Raw genomic sequence first — 18690 nt, 5'->3', positions numbered from 1 at the left:
CATATATTGCAGGTATTTCACGGAATTATTGCATTTATTTATTAATATCTTTTTGCCTTTCCTTCTACCCATGGGCTCTGAGAGAGGCTTATTTAAATAATGACATAGATTGTAACAATGGCAAAATGGCCACTCATTTTGTGTTTTATTTCATTGTATTTTTAGGTGGAACTGAACTGAAGTCAAGTGATTTTTAGAAGAACTGCCTTCTTCCACCCTGAACTCAGATACATCATGGCAGCGGGTGTAGCAGCATGGCTGCCCTTTGCCAGAGCAGCTGCCATAGGATGGATGCCAGTAGCCAACTGTCCTATGCCACTGGCCCCAGCGGATAAAAATAAGCGGCAGGATGAGCTGATAATCCTTAATGTGAGTGGTAGACGCTTTCAGACATGGAGGACTACCTTGGAAAGGTATCCTGACACTCTGCTTGGCAGCACAGAAAAAGAATTCTTCTTCAATGAAGACACAAAGGAATATTTTTTTGACCGAGACCCTGATGTCTTTAGGTGTATCTTAAACTTTTATAGAACTGGCAGACTGCACTACCCGAGGTATGAGTGCATCTCAGCCTATGATGAGGAGCTTGCGTTTTATGGGATCCTACCTGATATCATTGGGGACTGTTGTTACGAAGAGTACAAAGACAGGAAACGGGAAAATGCTGAGCGGTTGATGGATGACAGCGACTCGGAGAATAAACAAGAGTCTATGCCAGCCCTGAGCTTCCGGGAGACCATGTGGCGAGCCTTTGAGAACCCCCATACCAGCACCTTAGCCTTAGTCTTTTACTATGTCACCGGCTTCTTTATTGCTGTCTCTGTGATCACCAATGTAGTGGAGACTGTACCATGTGGCACAGTTCCTGGCAACAAGGAACTGCCCTGTGGGGAAAGGTACGAGATGGCTTTTTTCTGCTTAGATACTGCTTGCGTGATGATTTTCACGGTCGAGTATCTGATGCGACTCTTTGCGGCCCCCAGTCGTTACAGGTTCATCAGGAGTGTGATGAGCATCATCGATGTGGTGGCCATTATGCCCTACTACATTGGCTTAGTGATGACAGACAACGAAGATGTCAGTGGAGCCTTTGTGACTCTGAGGGTTTTCAGGGTGTTCCGGATTTTCAAGTTCTCCCGTCACTCCCAAGGCTTGCGAATCTTGGGGTACACTCTGAAGAGCTGTGCCTCCGAGCTTGGTTTTCTTCTCTTTTCTCTCACAATGGCAATCATCATCTTCGCTACTGTGATGTTTTATGCAGAGAAAGGATCTTCGGCCAGCAAGTTCACCAGCATTCCAGCTTCGTTTTGGTACACTATCGTCACCATGACAACCCTTGGGTAAGTGCTGAACTTCTCTTTCCTGATCAAAGGCCAAATATACAGATTGGTAGAGTTGGGTAAGTTTCTAAGGTTGTATATCAGACCTACCCTTCAAACATAGACCAACAATTTAATGGCTAATATAATGTCTTTATTTTTCTTTCATTGTCCCCTTTTATATTACTTCCAACGAAGCAGAGTTTTAAGCATAGAATGTCATGGTAACTTTGAAGCAATGACCATAATGTTGTGAAAAAACAGGTCAATATTTTCATCTGGGAATGTATACAACATATACTGCTTTCAGTTTTGATAGGAGGAGCAGGAACTTGTAAAAATCTTCATTTTGTGTGAATTTAAAGAATCCACTTTTACTGTGGTATTATCTGAATGCTTTGCATATTGCCTTCGACAGCTGTTAAAAACGAAAGTAAATCCAAATAGGGATCAAAATGTAAGAATAGATTCTGAGCCTGCCAGGGTATTTTTTTGTTTTGTTTTTTGTTTGTTTTTGGTGATAGCAAAGGTGGGGGGGAGAGAAATACCCTAAATGTACAATAAACTAAATTTATTGAACTTTCTTTGAAATTAAATATATAAATACTTCAACCGTACACTCAAAGATACCCGCCTAAGCATGACAATATCTATCCAAATAACAGCAAAAACAACAAGCTTCTTTCATGCTATCATCTAAGATGCCAAACAGGCAGACATTCTATCAGTTCTTCACTCAGTTTATTCATTGCCCAGCCTTAGGGTGGTCCCTCAAGCATCACCCCCAGAAAGAAAATGCATCATCAAAAAGGAGGGCAAAACAAGGCAACAATTTGCATAACATTTGCATAGGCAAATTTATATACAAAGCTGGACATATAAATAGAAATGCAATATGCTTCACCATAGTGGAGAAGACCTGCTCCTGGCCTGCTGCTCAGTCTGCAGTCCAAGCTCTAACTGTGGCTGGATGGGCGGCTTCAAGGCCCCTGCTCACCTTCTTTATGGGTCTTCATTTTAAGGCTTCGAATTTGACACCACTTCAAACAAGGAGACCTACAAATACAGGGCTGTCCTTTGCCAGCTCTCCAAAATAGAAGACTTCCCTCTGTAAAATAAGCCACCTGGCCACACTACACAAACTGAGTGGAGAAAGAAAATATAAAATCATGAGGACGTCTGCTTGAGATGACTCTAAGATGACAAATCTGAAACTACTAGCAAATAACTTTCTTTAGTTTTATTATTGCGAGCAATGCATGTTTAGCATTGGCCATGTTTTAACAAACATCTCTGAGGAAGAACAGAGCCTTGAAAGAGCTGTAAACTTAATTTATAAGAAAGCTTAATAAATTTGGTACATTCCATCCTGGGATAGTTCCCCCACACCCTGATTAGATACAAACGGGGGGATATTGAGAGTTCTTAATATTTTAGGGAACAGTATTGGTTTGTTAACAGGAAATCACCCTATTTGGGCTGACAGCTTAAGGTTCAATGAATGAGAAATACCCACACTAAACCCCATTGAAATCAGTAGAAAGTGTAACAGTTTCTAATAGAAAGTTCCCAATAGGAAGTTTAACAGTGTTAAATTTTCTATTGGATTAAGGCCCAAGTATACAGAGAGACTCCAGATAATATGAAAGGGTGCAATTATTGTGATCTAGTCAGACAGGGCTCACTTTGCCCTATGAAATGTTCACTTGTCTTTAAACTTCACAGGAATCCTATTGAAATATCCATTTCAGATTTATTGGTTGATTGATCATTTGCTGTATTTTAGTCCTCCCAATATCAAATGTTCTTTGAGTGGGAAACATGATTAAATAATAAAATAGTACTCAATGTCTCACTTTTCAGTACACAATAAAAGAAAGCAACAGTAGTCAGCACAAAAATGCAATATAAAATATATAAAAGCAACTATTGCTGCACTCTACAACCAAATCTAAAGAATAAAATCTAGAAACAAAAATGCCTGGGTGAAAAGGGAGGTCTTTGCCTAGTGCCAAGATAACAGCATGGACACCAGGCAAGCCTCCATGGATAGGGGTGGGGGGCATTCCATTGGGTGGGTGGGGTTGACAGTCCATATGCAAAGCATCACAGTCAAGAAAGTCCTTTCTCTTGTAGCCACCCAGAAGATGGCCTCTGAAGATGGCTGAAGGGTCTGGGTAGGTCCATATGGTTTCAGATGAGTGATTCTGTTGCTAAAAACTGGAGGCTCCATTAAGAGAAAAGTATTCATTCCCTAATGTGGGGTGATAGTAAGCATTAGTTCTTTCTGTTCCGTTTAAAGCAGCTCAACCTTTGATGATCTCCACATTAGAATGTTGGTTACCAGATTTGAAAATGTGAAAAGTTTTCAGTCAGGTGTGTTTCTGCCCAGGGGTTTATGTGGCTTTTGATTTTTAAGTGTACAGCAATTGCTTTCATGGTGCTTGATCACTAGATTTTGTATAGGGCTGCACTTGTTTTTAATTGCTTCCATACCGTGTGTGAATAATGTTAAGAGTCTGAATGCATGCATGCCATTACAGGTTGAAACTGCTAAAAGATCATTCATCCCATGAAAAGGTGAACTGCTCTGACTTGGAGATCTGATGCTTTGTGGAAAACATACAAATGTGAAACAATAATGACCATTAGGAGATCTGCTTGAATGAATGGTTATCTTGTTACCAGTGTCTGTGGTTGTTGTTGGTTTTAATCAGATTTGGAACATTACTATACTACTAAACAAACTGGCTGCTTTCCAGATTGAATGGTATACTAGAATGTCTCTAAACCATATTTTGGCTTCCTTTGGTGAGATCAGGGCTTGAACTATACTACAATATTGAAGTGCACTGATAACTGTTGGGGCACATTGCACATTACAAACACACCTTTCATAGTGTTATTTCCTGCATTTTATTCCCCATTATCCAAAAATACTGCAACAAATGTCACTGTGGCCCTTTCTACAGCTACATCCCTGCCTGCTCCCGGAATCCCGTGTGTGTCATTCGCATGCACAGGGATGATCACTGGAAAAAAGGCAGGTGTTGAAATGGCCAGTATGTCCTACGGGGTATAAATGTGCAAGAGGGATATAGCATTACCATAACGGGATCATGATGATTTTACACATAGAATACCAACTTATTGGAGACTTCGCAGACACTGAGAGCTTAAACATCTCCCTAAACATCCTTCCTTCCCTCCACAGTGTTTTATACAGACATACCTTTTTCCCCTTAATCAGCTAGTCAAAGGAGATTCTATCATGTGGCACTGGTTCACACACACGTTGGACCCCTTAATGACTTCTTAATCCATATATATGAAAAGCTGTTCAAATGAACTCATTAGTCCAGTACATTCAACGAATGTCACTGTGTGTCCCACAAGGTATAAATGTGCAGGAGGGATATAGTGTTACCATGATAGGATCATAATGATTTGACACAAGGTGTATACAACATGGTGTGATATTTTAGCAAGTTGTAATCAGGGGGCGGGGAGGAGAGAAAAAGAAATGTTAAAAAAAAAGATCAATACTCACACATAAATTCAAGGGATCATTACAAAAGGAAGGTGGTTTTCAAGAACACATAGAATCATAGAATAGCAGAGTTGGAAGGGGCCTACAAGGCCATGGAATCCAACCCCCTGCTCAATGCAGGAATCCACCATGGTCGTGGTGGTGATGTTTAATGATGGCAAAAGTTGATGATGGTGTACAAATGTTCCATTTACTCAAGGTGGTTTCCCAACACCTGGGAGGATAGGGGGCACATGCTGAAAATTCTTACAAATGCTGAAAATGGGGGAAAGCATGTGTGTGACACTTCCTAACATCACCTTCGATGTTTTACCTTATATAACTCCATATGTCTCATATCAATTTCAGGAAGAGTAAACATGCTCCTAAGCATGTTGCTGTATTATGACACAGTCATTATGAATTCTCCTGTTATTAATTTTTGGATGCTGACAAAGCATTTGGAAACAAAGGCATTCTGCTGCTATGATCTCCTTTTTCGGGGAAAGGACACTCTGAAATGAAACATACCTCGTTGTCAAAAGTTACAGGGAAGGATTCCATGGTACCATTAGTTCCCTGTTTGACTGAATGAAATGGTCCCTTTCTGCAGCTTTCTATGTTGAGAGTCCAAACGGACCATTTTTGTGTACTCTAAAGTGTCCCCAGACAGAGATAATCATAGAAATTATAGAGGGAGTGCTTCAGCTGGCTGATGAGGCTTAAAAAAATTACAGACACTCAAATGGGATATTTAGTGTTTAAGGAAGCCCTATTTAAGCTTTCCGCAAACGACTGTCATCCCACAGAGATTAATGTGCACATATCTGTTATTATTGTTGTCTGGGATGTTTTTAAATGAAGGAAATTGCTGAAGCAATCAGTATGTGTAATCTAGATTCCTGACATCTTTTTAAGACTTCTTTGATACAGACTAATAAGGTCAAAACTTCAGATAATGACATGTGGAAGGCAGAATGCAACGCTCTATGTATATCTTGTTCTTTCATCTGTCATGCCTACATGTCATCTGTCACTGGAGATATTCAGCCAACTTGTTGTTTTCGATTTTTGAGAAAGTCCCATGCTGTCCTGTGGTGCATTGTGGCTTTAAGCTTTGCAAAGGGCAACTCAAAACCAAGATGGTTGCCATGGTGTTTCTCTACATTTGAAGAACTCATTGTGGAATTCAATTACTTTGGATTTGGTTCAAAGATTGAATGCCAACATTTGTCTTTGAAGGAACATCCATGCATTTGAATATCCAAAAAGTAAAGCGATGATGATGATGATGATGATGATGATGATGGTAGTGATGGTTAAATTGAAAGCATTGAGAAGCTGAGGCCCTATGTTACTTGGAACTCAAGTCAGGGTAGGTTATCAAGCAACAGGCAGTACCACATAACTCACTGTGGTGTAGTAGTAGTATTGACTGGTTGGTCCATCTAATTTTCTTATCATTCTCTACTTTGTTTGCAATTAGATGCTGATGAATGAGCTGAATCTCCTCCCATGCTATTCCTCACACTGCAGCTCCAGGACCCGCTATGGCAAGGGTGGGCAACATGTGGACCTCCACATGTTAGTGAACTGCAGTACCCATCAGCCATAGCCAGCACTGTCAATGCTGAGGGATGATGGTAATTGCAGTCCAACAATACCTGGAGGGTGATGCATTCCCCATCCTTGCTCTGTGTTTTGATCCCTGGTAGCATCACAATACTAAAATCTCATATCTTGACAAACTAGCTGTAACAAGTGCTAGGCAGGCTAGGGTTCAAATTAGATTGAAAATTCTATGGGTTCAGAATTAGGCTCTTCTCACCCCCAGTACACCACATCACAATCTTGTTTGCATAATCAGAACCCTACCCTGCCTAGCAACTTGCAGCCTTCCATATGTTTTGCCTATAGCTCCCTTCAGCCCTTAGCCAGCATAGCCAATGGTGAGGGGTGCTGGGGTGGGGGGGCACAACTTGAATCTCCCTGGCATGAGTAAACTCAAGATTGTAAAACACTTTGGACATTTTAAGTTGTTGCAGAGGCGGGGGAAAGGATAGATAAAAATTACTGGGCCTTCATTAAATTTGCCTCAGATTGTCTCAACCCAACCAAAGTAACATATGTATTACATAACATTTATTTATAGCAAAAGATCAAAAACATCGAGCTTGGCAGCTGTACTCAAGAGACACATAAATCCATTTGTCACACAAGTTTGAAAATCTTAGCCATATCTTCTAAATCTCTGTTAAGCTATAAGCTGAGTCTGGGACACTTGTTTCTTTAGTTTATTTTTAAACATAGAGAGTACTACACTGGACTAGAAGAGTGTTTTTGTTCAGGGGCAGCTGAATGCTACTGTTTGAGACCAAAGTGTTTATTGTCCAAGTTTAAGCATGAGGTCAGTTGGTTGTATCAGCATCATTTACAAAGTACCTGAAAAAGTCTGGGTGCTGTACAAAAATTAAAAAATAGAGCTATCAACTGATTAAAGAATGTTTAGCTGATAAATCATCTGTGTTGTATGCATTTGATTGTTTAATCAATTACATTTAAATAAATTTGCAGATTACCAACATATCAATATAGGTGCCCTTTCGAGATGGCAGAGGAAATAGGAGATAACTTGTATTTAACAAAAAACAAAGCAAAAAAGTACAGTTCAGCTTCAAGATAGTTTAATTCATGGTACTAAAATGATTTCTGACAGTGCAGTCCTATCCATGTCTAATCAGAAAAAAGCCCCACTGACATAATTGAAACCTAAGCCTCTCCCATCATAGGTGGGTGCAGACATCATCATCATTATTATTATTATTATTATTATTATTATTATTATCGTTATCATTATCATTCATATACCACCCCATAGCCAAAGCTCTCTGGGTGGTTTACAAAGATTAAAAGATTGAACACTAAAAATCAGTATACAAAATTTAAAACCATAAAAACAACTAACATTTTTTTAAAAAATTAAACTCTCAGCCAGGCCAGAGATAGTTGTGGAGTCATTTAAAACTCAGCGTATGCTATTAAATGCCTCGGAGAAAAAGTGTTGACTTGGTGCAAAGAAAGATAACAATGTTGGCGCCAGGTGGGCCTCATTGGGAAGATTATTCCATAACTGGGGGGCCACCACAGAGAAGGCCCTCTCCCCGAATGATACGTGGTATTAGAAAGCAGAAGAGATCTATTTTTAACTGAATGTACTCTCCAGCCAATGTAGGTTTGATATGCAGCAAAAATATGGAAAATGCAAAACTTCTTTTAGGGTCTCAGTATATATAATGTTCTTTACTAATGAGATCGCACAGATTGAGACCATGTGTCATATTATCTATAACTAGAAAGCTGCAGCTATTTTGCCAGTCCACCTCTACTCCTAGTTTGGAACGCCCCTTGGGAAGCCTTATTCTGTTAAATTTTGCAGGCTTCTTCAATAGTCAGCGGCAATAGCAGCTCAATAGCTGAGGCCAGAAAAATGTCTCTAAATGAAATTCTATGTTCTTCAATAGGGTGATCATATGAAAATGAGGACAGGACTCCTGTACCTTTAACAGTTATGCAGAAAAAAGAATTTCAGCAGGTGTCATTTGTATGCATGCAGCAGCTGGTGAAATGCCCTCTTCATCACAACAGTTAAAGCTACAGTAGCCCTGCCTTCTCAACCAGATACAAAAGAGGGAAGGGCTTCTGCAGCTTTAACTGTTGTGATGAAGAGGGCATTTCACCAGGTGCTGCATGCATACAAAAGACACCTGCTGAAATTCACTTTTCTATGCAACTGTAAAGGTACATGAGCCCTGTCCTTCTTTCTATACGGTCACCCTATAAGTTCTTCCTATTTTTTAAGATTTTACAGATGAAATCGAAGCTGGTAGAGAGTTTGAAGTTTGTTGGTCAGTTTTACAAAGTTTTCTTCTTAACAGACTTATGTACAATTGCACCATTAACAATCCTGACTGTTTAAATCAGGCTAATATTATGTGCAATCGTACATAAGTCTATTAAGAAGAAAACTTTGTAAAACTGACCATAATAATTGGAATGCTATTAAAGAAGGGAGACCTGAAATTGAAAAAAATGCTTTGTTGGTTGTTTATGGATTACTATATGATAGCTAATTATAAAAGTGTTTCGTTTTATTTTTGGCCTAACTCTGAGCTTCAGTTTTTCCCAGGGTGTAGGATAAGTACCACCTCCAAGTTATTCGAGAGGTCTCTTCCTGTCCTGGCATCTTTATTCAATGAGCTCTGGGGCTATTTTGCCAAAAGCTTATTCCTAATTAGTGTATATTTGCAATTCCCTACCTGTTGTACATTGCCAAAAAAAGATCCAGCCCTACTTTCTACTGTTCACAATAGGCCCGTACCGTTCCAATTTACTGCTGAAGCAGTTTGCTATGAATATTTCTCTGAGCATTTATAAACAGTTCAAAATTATTGGCTCAGTTGCACTTTACAGTCCAATTAGCATTTTTGAAATAGGGTTGGACTAGCCAAAATTATGTGTGCTTTAAAATAAGAATTAGAAGAGAATGTTGGTTTATTTTACGCATCAAGGAATTTAATCTGGGTAATTGAGTGACTGCCCTTGTTCTTGTTAGTAAAACAGATTGATTTATAAATAATTGGGAATATGTAGGTTAACTTCTCTCACATTAGGTTCACTGAGGCAGAGAGAAAGGTTTGCTAAAATACATGCATGCCAAAATAATAATTGGATATTTGGAGGCACTTTACCTGCTAATCCATTTTTTTTCTTCAGACAAACTCTAGTTAATTTACGTGCTAAGTAAGTCCATTTATTTAGGATTTGACACAATAAAATGTCAAATGGAGGTCAGATCCATATGCATTATTTAATTTGCCATCCTGTATGTGTCTATTTAGAAATAATTCCCACAGAATTCAGTGGAGTTTACTGTATATAGTATTGTATATAGAACTGCACCATTAGAGTGATGCACAAAGTGCATTAAGGGAGGAATCATAGAATAGCAGAGTTGGAAGGGGCCTACAAGGCTATCGAGTTCAACCCCCTGCTCAATGCAGGAATCCACCCTAAAGCATCCCTGACAGATGGTTGTCCAGCTGCCTCTTGAATGATTCTAGTGTGGGAGAGCCCACAACCTCCCTAGGTAACTGGTTCCATTGTCGTACTGCTCTAACAGTCAGGAAGTTTTTCCTGATGTCCAGCTGTACTCTGGCTTCCTTTAACTTGAATCCGTTATTCCGTGTCCTGCACTCTGAGAGGATCGAGAAGAGATCCTGGCCCTCCTCTGGGTGACAACCTTTTAAGTATTTGAAGAGTGCTATCATGTCTCCCCTCAATCTTCTCTTCTCCAGGCTAAACATGCCCAGTTCTTTCCGTCTCTCTTCATAGGGCTTTGTTTCCAGACCCCTGATCATCCTGATTGCCCTCCTCTGAACACGCTCCAGCTTGTCTGCATCCTTCTTGAATTGTGGAGACCAGAACTGGACGCAATACTCTAGATGAGGCCTAACCAGGGTCGAATAGAGAGGAACCAGTACCTCACGTGATTGGGAAGCTATACTTCTATTAATGCAGCCCAAAATAGCATCTGCCTTTCTTGCAGCCATATCGCACTGTTGGCTCATATTCAGCTTGCGATCTACAACAATTCCAAGATCCTTCTCGTTTGTAGTATTGCTGAGCCAAGTATCCCCTATCTTGTAACTGTGCATTTGGTTTTTATTTCCTAAATGTAGAACTTGGCATTTATCCCTACTAAATTTCATCCTGTTGTTTTCAGCCTAGCACTCCAGCCTATCAAGATCATTTTGAAGTTTGTTTCTGTCTTCCAGGGTATTAGCTATCCCACCCAATTTTGTGTCATCTGCAAATTTGATAAGCGTTCCCTGCACCTCCTAGTCCAAATCATTAATAAAAATGTTGAAGAACACTGGGCCCAGGACTGAGCCCTGCGGTACCCCACTCATTGCCTCTCCTCAGTTTGAGAAGGTTCCATTGATAAGTACTCTTTGAGTCCGATTCTGTAGCCAACTGTGAATCCACCTAATAGTTGTTATATCTAGCCCACTTTTAGCTAGTTTGTTAATCAGAATATCATGGGGCACTTTGTCAAAAGCTTTGCTGAAGTCAAGATATATGACATCCACAGCATTCCCACAGTCCACAAGGGAGGTTACCTGATCAAAAAATGAGATCAAATTAGTCTGACAGGATTTGTTCCTGACAAATCCATGTTGGCTTCTAGTAATCACTGCACTGATTTCAAGGTGTTTACAGATTGACTTCTTTATAATCTGCTCCAGAATTTTCCCAGGGATGGATGTCAGACTGACTGGTCTGTAGTTCCCAGGTTCCTCCTTTTTGCCCTTTTTGAAGATAGGGACAACATTAGCCCTCCTCCAGTCGTCCGGCATCTCACCGGTCTTCCATGATTTTGCAAAGATAATAGACAAAGGTTCTGAGAGTTCTTCAGGTAGCTCCTTCATTACTCTAGGATGCAGTTCAGCGGGCCCTGGAGATTTGAACTCATTCAAGGAAATTAGGTGTTCTTTGACCATTTGTTTATCAATCTCAAACTGTAATCCTGCCCCCTCAACTTCTGCTTCACTTTTTCCAGGGAGGTCATAGACCCGCTTTTGGGAGAAGACTGAGGCAAAGTAGGAATTGAGCACTTCAGCCTTTTCTTTGTCATCTGTTATCAATTTGCCATCCTCATTAAGCAGTTGAACTACCATTTCTTTCCTCTGTCTTTTACTACTCATGAATCTGAAGAAAGCCTTTTTATTGCTTTTAGCATCCCTCACTATTCTCAGCTCATTCACAGCTTTATCCTTCCTGACGCCATTTCGGCACTTCTGCGCCACCTGTCTGTACTCTTCTTTTGTAGCCTGGCCTTCCTTCCACTTCCTATATGTATCCTTTTTTGTTTTCAGGTCATCTCTAAGCTTTTTGTGGAGCCACATTGGTTTCTTCTGTTGTCTTCTATCTTTTCTCCTTGTTGGAATTGTTTGTAACTGTGCCTTTAAAATTTCCTTTTTTAAATACTCCCACCCATCCTGCACTCCTTTTCTCATTAGACTCACTTGCCATGGGACCTTACTTATCATAGTTCTGAGTTTATTAAAATCAGCTTTCCTAAAATCCAGAGTACATGTTTAGCTACACTCAACTTTTGTCTCCTTCATAATCAAGAATTCAAGTATGATGTGGTCACTTTCCCCCAGAGTTCCTGTAACTGCCACTTTATCCACTAAGTCATCCCTATTGGTCAATATCAAGTCAAGGATTGCCGATCCTCAAGTTCCTTCCTCCACTTTCTGTAGGAGAAAGTTATCACCCACACACGTCAGGAATTTCTTGGAAGGGCCGCTTTTGGCAGTATTTGTCACATAGACACATACAGGATGGCAGTAATTGAAGGCCCCCATCACTACTACATCACACTTCCTTGAAACACTGGCAATTTGTTTCTCAAAAGTTTCAACCTCATCTTCTCCTTGATTGGGTGGTCGGTAGTAGACTCCGATTATCATGTTCTTTTTATTCCTTGCCCCATTTATTTTAATCCAGATGCTTTCAATGGGGCTCCCAGTCTGATCTGCCTGTGTTTCTGTGCAGGGATAGGTATTTTTAACATGTAGTGCAACTCCACATCCCTTTCTATTTCTTCTGTTCTTTTTGAACAAGTTATATCCTTTAATTGCTATATTCCAGTCATGGGAGTCATCCCATCAAGTTTCAGTTACACCTATCACGTCGTATTTGCCTTCATGTAATAAGAGTTCAAGTTCATTCTGTTTGTTTCCCATGCTCTGGGCATTAGTATATAGACATCGAAGACCATGTGTTTTATAGTCTGGCTTTGTTCCTACATTGTTGCGGACACTATTTTGGGGCACTATTGGAGCTGTTCTCTGCATTGTGGTGCATTGGCCTTCATCCATAATCTCCTGCTCATGATGGAGCACTCCAAGTTGTGAGTGTTTCGTTCCTTCCTAAGCCCTGCCAGCAAGGGTCAGGCAGGGTGGGAGTAGCACAGAGGCAATTTTACCACCCATTCCTCCTCCTTATTTTTTTTTCCTTTAAAAAATAAGGTAGATGGGTTGCAGAACCTTTCTATCTCACTATATCAGTGGTAGGCGGTGAAGGGTAATTAAGAGGCTATAAGATCCTGCATATCTGGTCTTCTCCTGTCTCTTCCCCACCCACCAGAATGCTCCTTTTGACTTCTGTAAGATCATATGAGATTGTTCTTGTGACCCCAGAAAGTAGCCACAGTAGTTCTTTCCATTGCAAAGAGCAGAAGTAAAGGTGCCCATGTCAGATTCCACCTCTCAAGTTCATAGGAGCATCTACAGCCTCAGGAGGGGGAATCCAAAATATTCTATGGTCTCTGGCACTCTCTCCTAGGGTTCATAACATTGCTCTGCCCAAGTAATAATGGTAGTGGTCAGATACAGTGATTGAAAGGAAGCCCGATAGAATAGAAAACTTTCCATCACTAAGCTAAAATTTAGCTAGAGAGACCAAATGACAGGAATAATCAGGATTTGTTAGGATTTTTGCTAACAAATCCAGGAAGGGAGAGGAATTATGAAATTTGAAGGACAATCTGGATTTTTTCTGCCCTCTCTACCCAAAGGGCCTATGAAGCTCTCATGGCAGCTCTCAATTTTTCCTATAGCTATGGCTGCAAACTTCAGTGGCCACAAAGAGGTATGGCCCTTTATGGCCACGGAATTTTGTGGGCTGTAAACAAAGTTCAGTCAAGATTTTGGACTCTGTATCATCTAAAATAAGTAGTCATAAGTTTACTTGGCTCATTGGGGAAGATAGTTTGGTTTTGTTGCCCAAGCACTGGCTTTAGAAAATTTGCGAGTAAGGGGAACAGAAGGAAAGGGGAAACTCAAACCCCATTCAAAGCAGATCATCCCAGGCAGTAATTCAAACCACAGACTACCTTAAAATGGATCCATGACATAGAACTCAAGCTAAGTAGACCAGATCATCCAAGAAAGTGAGCCAACTTCGTTTCAGACTCCAAATCAATTCACAATGCACATTATGTGGTTAAAGAATTAAGAACAGATTTACCCATGGTATACTTGCCCTATCCAGTTTCAGACACACCTTCACACATATACAGAAGTGTCGCTGATCTTATCAGTGCTCCTCCTTTCACCTGCAGCACTACAGCAGTCCAGGTGAGTGAGACAGCTAGCCAGCCTAGGCCAACCTAGGCCAGCCAAAAGCGAAGGCTGATGCACAGCATCATGCATTTGCTTTTAGCCCTTCTAAGGCTCCTGAGCTGCTATGCATGTACAATTCATTAAAAAAAAACTACAGCATGGTGGAAAAACTGGTTTTCTACTCTGCTACTCAGGCTACAATCCTATCCACACTTATCTGGGAGTAAGTCCTATTGAACTCTGTGTAGCTTATTTTTTAGTAGCCGTGTACAGGATTACACTGTGCACTGAGTGGGATCAGATGCCCCCAGCCAGGCAGGCAAGTCATTTTCTAGCCAAGTGGTAACCCTTGCTAGAGCTCAAGAGGAGGACATATCTATTGACGAGCTTTTTAAAAGCATGTTGTCAGAAGGTTGGGGGAAGGGGGTGGACCGGATGATCTCCAGGTTCACATCCAGTGTTTGATTCCATATTTCTAACATTGGATTTTGGACAGAAGATTACGTTAATAGTTCTGTCTCAGCTAGCAAGTAACTCCTTTTGACTGGGAAATTAGAGGTGATATGCCATGGTAATTTAACATCCAGACAATTACTTCCTGGCACCGAAGGGGCTGAACTTCTCCCTCACCCCAACAATCTGTGTGAAAAGAGTGATAGATTTAGTGAGACATGTTTTAGTGAGACATGGCTAACAAGAGCAGGTTAAAACATCTTGTAATCCTGGACAATATTTGCTGACATATTTTGGTATTACCTCTGGCATGAGGAGTATTTTATTAACATTTCTTTATGCGCAAGGCCTGACTGGCTAATACGCAATAAGCTCTTGTTGTTGTTGTGAGACATGCAAAGAGCTGAGCTTTTGGACTCTGAAAAGTTCAGTGGGTCTTGGGGTGGTGGCTGTCTCCTCGGAGATCTTTTATGGGAGCAGATGCTGGTGCTTACAACTAAAAGTGGACAAGGGGACAAAAACACCAATGACAGTTGAAGAAAAAGAGAGATGTATACTCTGGTGTTGAATGAAAATTGAAATATTTAATAGTAATCTCCCCAGTAAAAATTATAGAATAATGCATAGATTTTTTAAAAAGACAAATTGCCACGGACTGTAGCTCGACATTTTGGGCCTTTAGGTCCTTCATCAGGAGCTGCAAACAAATCGAACAATCTATCAGAAAATGTTTCTTTAAAAACAACCTCCTTTTTACATATTATCTTCAAAATACAATACAAACAAAGAACAACAGTCATAAAAGCAGTTTTTGGTAAACCTATCTTCCTCAGAGAATTCCTCTGCCCTGAGGACTGGATGCCTATACTAAGACAGCAGGTTTTTTTGATATGCTGTGTAAACTTTGATACACATTATTCTATAATTTTTACTGAGGAGATTACTATTAAATATTTCAATTTTCATTCAACGCCAGAGTATACATCTCTCTTTTTCTTCAGCTTACAACTGAAACCATAGTAATATTTCTTTTTCTTTTCTTTTTTACTCTGGTGATGGATTTTGATGTGGGTAGTGGGATCATAAGAGGGATTCCACCCCTCTGCCCTAAATAATGACCTTCCTCTGGAGCAGTGGATTTTGGACTATCGGTTTGAATGCTTGAGCTGAGTCTCCACCTAGGCTTAACCTGGGTCAGATCTACACGACTCCTTTAAAGTGCTTTCTAACAGTTTTGAAAATGGAATATGGAGTGTATCCTGGGCCCCAACCATTGTCAAAACTGTTATAAAGCGCTTTAAAGCAGTCATGTAGATCCTGCCCTGTATATTATTTGTAAATAAACAAAAACATTACAAAATGCGATTAGCTTCCTGTGTCTGTCTTCCAAAGGGAACCAAACCCAGGCAAGTACTGCACCTCTGGATCTTCTCGCCGCTTGGAGAACTGGGGTCTACATAATGTTACATGCATGAATCTTTGGAAAACGAAAGTATCCTGCATGCATCTTCAGAAAAAGAACAAAAGGGTGAACCCAGCAAACGAATCAAATTATACTGATCCTGCATCCTGCCTAGGTCTGTTGTGCTCATCAGTTTCTGATTTAACAGAGGCTGTTTTTAATTTAGCATCATTTAAATTTTACTCAGGAGGTTTTGTAATGAAAGTGTTATTCTTGGGTGCATCTTTAATCAAACTGAATTACTGAAATGGCTCTTCAGAATTAATTCCAAATCAGCTGCCCGCTTCTAGCAGAGACATTCTCTTCTGGAGGCTGGCAGCCTCCTCCATCCTTCTGTGAAACATAATTAAAGTGTGTGTGTGTGTGTGTGTGTGTGTGTATAAAGTGGCTGTCTCTTCACCCACATCCAATCCAATGCATAGAGGGCTTTTAAACAGGAATTGCTCAAGGCCACCCAGAGTATCAAACAGCAGGTTGGACTTGCCTCTTAGCTCAGGAGTCCAACATCAAGGATGAGTGGTTTCTTGAGTTGTTAACAGTTGTGCAAAAGAGGACATTTCAGCAGGCGCACCTTGTCATGCAGGGATGTGTACAAATTAGCACTGGTAAAATCACTTCTACAGAACAATTAAAAATACAGGCGCCTTCTCCTCCTTTGCAGCTGGCCATTTTACTCTCAGTTCAAAATATAGGTGGTGTTATTCTCCTCTCCTTTTTTATTATTTAATTTTAATTCTGCTGACTGCTTTATTTATTTATTTTATTTTTATTTATTTAAGGATTTTTATGCCGCCTTTCAGCCAAAAAAGGCTCTCACGGCGGCTTACAAAAGTATTTCTTGACAGTCCCTGCCCACAGGCTTACAATCTAAAAGACATGACACAAAAGGAAAGGGGATTGGGAGGGAGGAGGAGGAGAGGGAAAAGGAAAGCAAACTCAGGCACTACAATCTTAGTTGGAAAGTTCAGCAGTTACAGTTGACAGCAGGAGGGAGGGGGCTCTCAGCTGGAGCTGGACCCAGGCACAGTGGAGAGGTGCTGCTTTTATGATTCCGTATCATTCATATATATATATATATATATATATATATATATATATATATATATCACCAGTTTTGAGGGATGTGACTGAATGGTGGTATGAAAATAGTTCTAACAAGAAAATAGTAAATATGACAAATTTACTGTTGCTTTGTACAATGCTAACAGAATTATTAAACTGAAGTGAATGTATGCTAATATGCCAGTGTGGTCCAATGATACACCATTGGATTATAATAAGAGGGGATTGTTGAAATCACTCCCCTCCTATGCAATGACTACATGGCAGTAATTTAGCCAGGATGGCCAAGGCCTGGGTAGTCATGAGAGAGTTGGCCAAGCACAGTTTTTGCAGGATCATGACCAATCAGTACAAAGTTGACTATATTTGTTGACTAAAAAAAGAAACTCCTAATAAGAAAATTATTTTTAAAAGATGGGCACCAGAGCAAAAATTTCCTCAAAAGGCTATAGTAGGCACACATGAACAAGTAGTAGGCTAGAAGGTTAACACTTGCATTAAGTTATGGGAGCAGATATTATGTCCCAGTTTTGATTCATCTCAGATTCAGAATACCTTTAGTTATTTAACCAAGTTAATTAGATCTATTCTAGAGATCCCTATAGGCACAAATACAGTACATTTGAAGGACCAGTCATGGTTTGATAAGGAGTTTCCGCTCAAAAGGAAATCTATATATCAACTGGCAAGGATGAAAACAAATTTTAACCCCCAGAAGACTTAGAAGCATTTTTCAAATCTAAAAAGGAATTCAAATTATTCTTGAGGAGGAGAAACAAAAGCTGCATTCCAAAACCAGGCTTGGGTGACTCTAGGGGCTGATCTACACCTACTGCCCTTTCACAACAGAGGAAGGGCAATAGAGGAGAGATTATTGCATTAGTTCCCTGTCCATGATTGCCGCTCACTTGGCACAGGAGAGGAAAGTTTCCCACAATGACAGGATTGCCGTTGCGGGAGGACGTGTGTCCCGATGGCGCTTCCGCATGTGTATCAGGAGAAGTAGGTGGGGCTAGGCAGATGATGCAGCTACAGGACTTTTTTATGAATGAGGAGAGATGCACACAACTGCAAAATCACAGCTATGCACGGGGTGGATAGGTCCAGCAAATATGCGATGCTGCACAGAGATACGTTCGTGTTTTTTAAAAAAACAGCGCTAAATCACGCCGATAACCAGTCAAAAGATGTGCTGGAATTGGCGGATGGGTCCATTCCTGCACACCTCCAAAACCACTGGACACACCTGCTCGCTGAGCCAGGAACCTGCGGCAAACAGCAACAACTTCACTAAGGAGGGACATACGAGACGCTGACTTCAGGATTGTAGCAAGAGAGCCAGACAAAAGCAGTCAGCGACATTCTTGAATAACTGAGGGGCTGACCCGAGATCACAGTGGGATCAGCTGTGCATCATGTGCATCCCCAGTAGGGATGACTTCAGTATTGTTCAGGAATAAACGGCTGGCATAGACAGGGCCTAGGTCGTGCAACAGGGCAAAACTTTGGCAGATATTTAATCTTGGTATTAAATAGAATTCATTTGGTCCCAATAGAATTCATTTCGTCCCAAATGTTCTGCAATATATGTGAGCAAATTATTTTCACTCTTATTTTGAAAGCCAAACAAAAATGAAAACACATATTCCCAGTACAAATGGTTCAGAGGTATGC

General features: G+C 40.5%; 1 protein-coding gene across 1 annotated transcript in view; it reads left to right on the top strand.

The window, feature by feature from the left end:
• The window catches only part of KCND3 (potassium voltage-gated channel subfamily D member 3), a 364787-nt gene that overhangs the window by 10511 nt on the left and 335586 nt on the right, over positions 1 to 18690 (top strand). Inside the window, exon 2 of the mRNA XM_063143105.1 lies at positions 166 to 1340. Coding sequence (XP_062999175.1) covers positions 235 to 1340 — 1106 coding nt within the window. The 5' untranslated portion in view covers positions 166 to 234. The remainder of the gene's footprint in view (positions 1 to 165; positions 1341 to 18690) is intronic.

This window comes from Elgaria multicarinata, chromosome 1 (genome assembly GCF_023053635.1).
Source record: "Elgaria multicarinata webbii isolate HBS135686 ecotype San Diego chromosome 1, rElgMul1.1.pri, whole genome shotgun sequence".
Taxonomy (NCBI): Eukaryota; Metazoa; Chordata; class Lepidosauria; order Squamata; family Anguidae; genus Elgaria; species Elgaria multicarinata.
Note: the sequence above shows the minus strand (reverse complement) of the source record. Positions and strands in the feature narration are given on the sequence as shown.